The following is an 8,490-nucleotide window of genomic DNA, read 5'->3' as shown; positions in this document are numbered from 1 at the left end:
AGCAAAGAACAATATTGGCTTTTTCAAGCCTTAAACTACAATGGCTAATCCAAGCCCTAACTAAGAACTACACTAAGGTGTTCTACTCTCAAGAGAGAGGATTTTCAATGTCTCATATTTTCATCATTCAAAAACTAATAAGAGAAGACCTAAAATGTCCTATTTATAATATATTACAAATCCAAGCTGCCATTTCTTCCTTTTTGCGCCAAGTAAACAAATTAGTCTGTTCAAGCATTAACGGAAAAAAAATTATTCCATCGTCATGTTGGTGTCAGTAATAAATACTCACATAATTTCACTTGAAAATAAAGAAGAGATGCACATTTTAGAAGATGGAATCGACTAGAGAATGCACTTGCAATTAAGACACTAGCGAATGCATTTACAATTAAGACACATTCCGCATAATTCAAGTATAGTAAAATTAATTCAGATATCATAATTATAATTTTTTTTTTTTTTAAAAACTATCATTTTCCCTTTTTTGAATGACCATGAAATCCGTCTTGAGACAATGCTTTAGCCCAATGCACATCCGAACTCAAAGATGATGGACTTGCTTCTTTACTTTCCCCCATTCAAAATACTGAACTTTAACTCGCCTGGCATATGACTCAAAACTTGTAACTAAAGCTACAATTCCACCAACCCTTAACAAATTGAGTTGGAATAGCTACCATGTCTGATAGTAACCAGTACTCCTTCTGTCCGATAATAGCTGTACACGATTGATTTGACACACATATTAAGAAATAATAAAAAATAATAGAGATAATTTTACTATGTTACCTTGTGGATATAATTAATTCAACGTTGCTAAATAATATGGATGTCTTGTGATATGTATATGTGTGAAATGTTATTTATTAGAGATAATAGTTAGTAGTCCAGTTGGATTTGAAAACCAAAAATTACTTGTTCAATTTGGATTTGAATATCTAAATAGTTGGCCAACTTGCCAACTTGAAGTCAAGTTTGGCAATCTTAGGAACTAAGTTTGGTGGTCTATAAATAGTCACCCTTTGTACACTTTATTGATATGTCAAAGTACTAAAACAAAAGTATTACTAAACTTCTCTCCTTTCTTTTAAGTTTGATATTGATATTTTGTTTTTATTTTATAACAAACGTTTTGAAAAATGTATCATATAACGACTATAATTAAGAATAAAATGGATAAAAATAAATAAATTATCCATTGATTTTTTCTAACTGAACAAGTATTGCTATTTTTAAGAACATGAACAAATATTGTTAAACGGAGAAAGTAACTACAAGTCTCTTAATGAAGGTATCCAAATAGGATCGCAATAAATATAAAGCATTAAAATAAGAAAAAATTGCTTAAAAATTACACCTTAAGTTACTAATATTACTTAAAATTCAAACTCTCGAAACTAATTATAAAAATCTCTTCTCACACTTTCTCTCCAACTATCAGATACATAATTTATCTAACCATTTTAATGCCTAATGCTTCTCAAATAATGCCTAGAATCAAGAAAATTTTCAACTTGAAATTCTTCTTCTTTTCTTTCCGTAACACGTCAAATCTGAGCTCAGCATTTGCTTGTCTTTCTTTAGCTTTTCGTTCTCGTCCAACTAGTCCGTGATGTGCCGATCTTGAATGATTCATATAGAATTCAAATATAGATATCGAATTTTTTGATTCATATCTATAATGTATATGTTGATGTCTTTCATGCCAGATGCATAGCACAATTATGTATATTTATGGGTTACACACTGAGCTATTTTATTTCAACTCATAGACATAACTCTGTTATGTATATGGGATGGTTTAGCCATTGCTCATATGCATTATCATTAACTAATGCATAACACAATTATGTATATGTATGGCCTAGACATTACTGAGCTGTTTTATTTCAACCCTGTTACGTATATAGAATGAATTAGTCATTGCTCATTTGTATTACCATAACAAATACATATATAAAATGTCTGTATCTTTAATTACATATACATAATTGATCTTTCAAATTTTTGCTCAAAATTACAAAAATTAAAAATTTTGAAATGCAAAACTATTACTAAATTTAAGAAATTCATTAATTACACCTTAATAAATATAACATTAATTGTGTTCATAATCAAAGAAACAGTTGTCATTTCCTTCTTATATATATACATATTAAATCAGTTAGTTGTTACGTATATGGTAAATTTGTTATGTATATGCCAGTCTCAAAATTCGAGAGAGAGTATTTATTAAAAAACCTTAAAGAAAGGATAATTATGGAGCAAAATCCTGAGATTTATGTAAAGTAGCCTAAAATTAAAGTACTTACTGATCGATCACAAACTAAGTGATTAAGAAAAAGGCATGAACCATTTAATACCAACGGCAAACAGAAATGGGTACCTAGCATATATAACGGAAATGATTTGGGAAGAAGATACATGGCATCTATTTTTCTGCAAGTATTAAGGGTTGCAGCAACTACATTACATCCATCAAGATGTTGGCTCCGAACGTACTAATGTTCCAGGTTGATGAGAAAAGTGAGGTCCATTAGATTTACTGTTGAAGTAATCCAGGTTCATATGAGCGTAGAGTATAAATTTATGCATAAAAATTCACCTAAGTTGCAACGAATATCGAAGCAGCCATTTCTCATATGCAATGTTCTGCAGCAGCTCATGAGTTGAGCAGTTCTGGAAAGCAGTGCAGCAGCTTCTAAGTAGGAAGTCCTCTGTAAACTCATGACATACAGCAGCAAGCATATGATTGAAATAATACAGACACAACACAGCTAATAAGTCGAACAAAAGATAATTAGTCCACCAAAAGAAGCCACATGAGAAATCTGTGTTATGTGGAACATCAGAGACTAATCAATGCAAAAAATTACTAGTTCATGAGAAAAACAGACTATATATCTGAGTTGCAAAAGAATATAACCACAAAAAGGAAAAGAATATTCTGAAGAATAATACAGCAATCAATGTGGAACTATAGGAGAAAAAAAAACGCAAAATGGTAGGCAATTTGCAGTAAAGGAGGCTAAGTTATGATAACAGCAAGTAATCAACACAACTACAATATGGAGAGATCTACCCATAACATACGGAGATTTGCTGACTCAGTTAACATCCTTCAATCTTTTTATCAATGCATCAAGAGATTTCTTTTTAGTGTTCTGCTTAGATCCCCGTGTGCCAAATGACCCGAAAAGCCTGTCAGATTGATCCCTCATCTTTTCCGAGATAGTAACAACTTTGCGGTAGTCCAAAGCATTATAACTTCTCTCTCTAATAACTGGATTCAGGAAATTTTCTGGATGATTGCTCAAGAGTAGATTAACCAACTGCCTCGACTCGGCCAATGCTGCTTTCAATTGACTAGCATCCGCCTCAGATAAGAGCGGAGCTTGGTTTTCAGCAAATGATTCTAACATCCGAATATCAACATCAAGACCCATAACAGCATTCACGTTGAACCTTTTAACTGATTCCCCTAGTAAAGGCCCAACAATCATCTCTGATATATGAAACAGAACATCTTGCAAAACTCTCTTGAGAACTTGAACAGGCAATATCTGCTGGGCAGTAGAAACTAGTGTTTCAAGAAAAATAATCACCTCATGTACATATTCATTTCCACTCTGCGGTGGATCATCAGCCATCCAATTCACATTCTCAATCAACAAAAGGAACCCATCAACCTTTTGCTTAAGCAGACCCGAAAGCATCTCTTCAGCAGCATCACGGGCTTTAGTCAAAGGAAACACTCTCCTCCCCCTCTCTGCCATTCTCAATGGAATCCCTGAAAGCTGTGCAGCATGACGAAAGAAGAAATCACAAGCACGTTCAAACACAGCCATATTAGCCGCCATCTGCATTGCTTGGGTAACACCACCAATAGACGTATTAATGAGCTTCAACAAGGCTCCATCCAGGACTTCAGTTAAAAGCCGATCCAAGTACTTCTTCACTACATCATAGAAATCAAGCTGACCACCATGTGACATGAAACTAACCGAATCCTCAATAAATGACCTCACAATTCTACAACAATCAGGCACCGTACAAGAAAATGGTGCAACATAAGGAAATGCAGGCATAATATTCGACGTCTGTAACTGAAACGACAACACATTCATCGAATACTCATATTCCTTTTTCATATACATCTGCTCAAATTTATCAGCAGCAAGAGCCTCCGTTATCTGCTTTCGACAATCAGACAACAAAAGCTCATGATACTTATCCCTGTGCTTGCTCAACACATCTAGCAAAGCCTCCACAGGGTATCCATATCTACGCAATGTAACACCAAGCAAACTCACATAGTCCTTAATTAACAACAAATGATTCGCAGTTTGCATTCTCGAAAATTGATCTTCCAATACAGAACACATTTTACTCATAGCAGTATCCCACAAATTCTCCACCTCCATTTTAGAAACTAACCCTCCACCAGTTCTCAAAACTCGATCTTCAACGATGAAAAAACCAGCAATTTGCGCGAAAAACGTCTGATGAGATTCTAAAAAGGGCGTCATTGAAGATACCTGAAAATCTGAAGTCAACTGAAGCTTACGATTCTCAAAATAGTACTGCTTGAACCTATCTTCGAGTCCTAGTGTTTGGTTTATGTGATAAGCCCGGTACAACGGAGTCAAATCAAACCCTAACACTCCATTTCCGCCATTGCTGTAACCATCCTTTCCATCATCACTGATCCCGTTGAATCCGTCATCATCTTCTTCTTCAAGAGCATAAACACAATCCCTAAGACTCAATCTACTCTGCTCCTCAGCTTGTCGCTGCTTAATTCTGAGCTCTTCTTCTCTCTGTCTAGATGCCGATGCTTGTCCAATAGCTAATTGCCCTAAATTCCGACTAACTACGCGGATCTCAACAAGCCAATCGCCGAACTCTTTGTTGATTTTCCGTTCAATATGTGAACGAATTTCAGGGATCTGCTTCTCAAGCATTCGCTTGAGAGTAGTAGACGGTGTTTTGTTCATAAACTCTCTCTCAATTGAGTCCACGCACTTCAACGCCATGTAGAAGTTGTTCTCTGAAAGATGTCCATTCGCTCGGCCACAAAGCTCGACTAACTGAACACAAGTACGCAGCGATTGAATAGCAAGAGTAATGTTTTTGCATTTGTTTCTCGCTTCAACGAACGAATCGAGAGTAGTTAACAACGGTACAGCGACGGATTGAAGTTGACTGTTGGAATTTGATAGCGACGATTTGAGAGAATCAACGTCGGAGAGAAGAGATCGGAGATCATCAACGGCGGTGATGAAGTCTTCATAGTGTGCTCTACATACATCTTCGATTTCAGATTCCTTCGATCGAGCGAAGTGACGGAGATGTACGAGCACCGTTTCCGGTTTACCGGAAGCAAAAGCTTTCCGTACAAACGGCGCGACGTCTTCGCCGTTACAGATGGCGGCGGAAAGGAGGAGCTGGTCAAGTTTATCGGCGGAGTCGGCGTTTTCCACTGCCGCCGGAACGACTTTCCGGCGCATCTTCGACGTGTTCATCGTATCTCCGTTAGCTAATCCAGTCACCGTTAATTCTAACTGCTAGGACGACGGAACCGTTAAGGACGGAGGGAAAATAGGAAAGAGGAAATGTAGACGGAGAAAATAATTTGACATGAAGATATAGTTGAAGGCGGGCATTGAAATGAGAAAGTAATGATAAATGACTTGTCTTTGACTATTCTACCCCTCAAGCAACACTAACAACATATGACGTATAATTTCACAGAGTAGAGTCCCGAAGATGTGCGCAAATTGTACCATTATATATCACAGATAGAAAGATTGCTTTCATTCAAGCAAAACAAAAATAAAAATTCAAAGCGATACATTGAAAAGAAATAAGTAACAAAAATGAAGACAATCATGAATGACGATAAAGTATACCCATGTAATTTTATATAATATAAGTCTAAAGAAAATAAAGTGTATACAAATAATATTACTCTCTCCATTTTATAATAAATGAATTATTAAATTTTGATACACAAATTAAAGAAAAAGCACTAAAGACATAAATTTAACATAACTTTTCATTTTTACCTAAAAAAAAGAAAAAGTTGACTTTATAATATTTTTTCAAAAGTTAATTGGTTGTCAAATCATAAGGATAAATTTGAAAAAAAAATTAATGATTCACTTATTTTAAAACATCAATAAATACCTTAATAATTCACTTATTTTAAAACAAAGGAAGTAATATTTTAGAGATAAAGAAACTATTTTCATCTCAGCAAAAAATTATCTAAAGCAATACAAAAAAAAAAAAATCACTCGTAACAAAATACTACGGATAAAATTGAAATATCTCATTGAGATAGGGACATTATAGCAAGTAGGGGTGATCTTTTTGTAGTAATTGTAAGAGGCAAGTATTCAAGAAAAACAAAATAAAATCCAAAACAGTACATTAGAAAGAAATAAAAAAAATAAAGATAATTATGATAAAAATATATCTCATGTGATTTCATAAAGTATAAATTTTTAAAAAAATAAAATGTACACAAATAATATTATTATTTCATAAATGAAGGGATTATTTTTATCTAAGCAAAAAATTATCTAAAGCAATACAGAAAAAAATAAAAATAAAATCAATCATGACAAAATACTAGAGATAAAATTCAAATATTTGGTTGAGATAGGGACATAATAGCAAGTAGGGGTAATCTTTTTGTAATAATTATAAGAGGCAAGTGACATCATTTTACATTCTACTTTTAGGATAATTTTAGCTAGGGTGCTTTCATCATAATCCATAAAAACGAATCTGCAAATCAAATGATTCCCATATTAATTGTCAAATGGCTAAATACATATATACACTCTTTGATTTTTTCCCCATAAATATCTCAATTAAATTATGTACCTATTAAATTCTTTATTCCTTTATAAAATGTGTCAATTGAACCCAATCACTGATGTGACGCTGATATAACATGGCATGTGTAATGCACTCTCCCAAGGAAGGGTGAGAAATCATAATAAATTTAAAATAATTAAACATACAAATTTCAACCAATACAAAAAAATACATTAAAGGATTTTTTTTTTTTTTAAAATAACCATTATCTTCTTTTCCATATCTTCTCTCCATCAATGACTTCTTTAAAAATCATTTACTTATAAATTGAGTTAGAAACCACAATTAATCAACATAATTAAACATAAAAAACCATCAACCAATAAAAAAAACACATCATAAAGAAATTAAAAAAAGAAAAGAAATAGCCATCATCTTCTTCTCTATTAATGGTTTCTTTAAAAATCAATCATATATAAATTGAGTGAGAAACCATAATTAATGGCTTCTCCGTATCTTCTTCTCCATTAATAACTTTTTTGAAAAAACACATTGAAGAAATTAAAAAAAAAATACAAGATACAATTTTATTTTTTTTTACTTTCTGTGTTCAATCTGCAAAAGGAGCTGGAAGGAGGGGGGTTGTTCAATCGACGAAGGGGGTGGTGATATTTGGAAGAGAAAGGCAACTGGGGGTGGGGAAGGAGGCTGGGGGGAGGAGTTCGTGTTTGGAAGAGAAGGGATACGGGGGAAGGGGGTTGGGGGGAGGGGTGTGTATATGTATTCTGTCTTGTCAAATTAAAGCATACATATTCGAAACTTACTCAAAAAGTATTATAGGTAAGTAGGTTTTTTTGTATTAATATGGTTACAAATTATATTTCAAAATGTTATTTAAAATTATAATGATTTAATTTTTGAAAGAGGAAATATATTTATATTTGGATCTCATATTTCCTGTACAACTTGCACGCGTTAAGTATTAGTAATTATTACTATGAATAAACTCATTTTAAGAAGATTAATATGCTTGTCTAAAGTTAGAACACCTTAACTATTTTTGGTTTTTCATTCTATATTTAATATTTATATTAGAATTTGATTAATCTGAATTTGATTAAATTTTATTTAAGGAAAACCTTCCTTATAAAAGATATTTTATATGTAAAAGTCAAAATTGAAGCTTATTGGTGAAATATTACGACAATTATAATTGAAAATACAAATGATTTTCTTCTAGGTAAAAACATTGATATCTCGTTTTCTTTAAAGAGAGATTCAAGTCTATTACAACAGATATTTTCACCAATCCAGCAATAAGGTTCTTGACTTGTTCCTTCAAGATGTAATAATTTTTCATAAAGCCAGAACTCAACAAACTTTGAACAAGAGTTGAGTTTAAATCTATACAAAAAGAACACATGTTTTTCAATTAATAAATTTTCTTTTTACTAACTTTTGTAAATTTTATATTATTTTGTACTTAGTAAAGTAATGTAAGGCCACCTCTATTTATAAAAGAGAAAGTTTTTCTTGTATTGATCAAATCGCAAAAAAGAAAAGATCAGTGATTTATAAGTTACAAAAGTTATAAATATCTGTTGACACCAATAATCATATTCTATCACTATAATAAAAATAAATGACTTATAATGCTAC

The 8,490-nt window shown here is 32.7% G+C and overlaps 1 protein-coding gene across 1 annotated transcript; it reads right to left on the bottom strand.

The window, feature by feature from the left end:
* Positions 1-2,882: 2,882 nt before the first annotated feature.
* Positions 2,883-5,763, bottom strand: LOC107864045 (exocyst complex component SEC15B). The gene has a single exon (XM_016710300.2). The coding sequence runs from the start codon at positions 5,526-5,528 to the stop codon at positions 3,111-3,113; it is 2,418 nt and encodes an 805-aa protein (XP_016565786.2). The 5' UTR covers positions 5,529-5,763; the 3' UTR covers positions 2,883-3,110.
* Positions 5,764-8,490: the final 2,727 nt, after the last annotated feature.

Source organism: Capsicum annuum, chromosome 3 (genome assembly GCF_002878395.1).
Source record: "Capsicum annuum cultivar UCD-10X-F1 chromosome 3, UCD10Xv1.1, whole genome shotgun sequence".
Taxonomy (NCBI): Eukaryota; Viridiplantae; Streptophyta; class Magnoliopsida; order Solanales; family Solanaceae; genus Capsicum; species Capsicum annuum.
This window is presented reverse-complemented; position numbering and strand designations above follow the sequence as displayed.

Coding starts and splice junctions, on each gene's coding strand:
- LOC107864045 (XM_016710300.2), bottom strand. CDS start 5,528: ATGAACACGTCGAAGATGCGCCGGAAAGTCGTTCCGGCGGCAGTGGAA.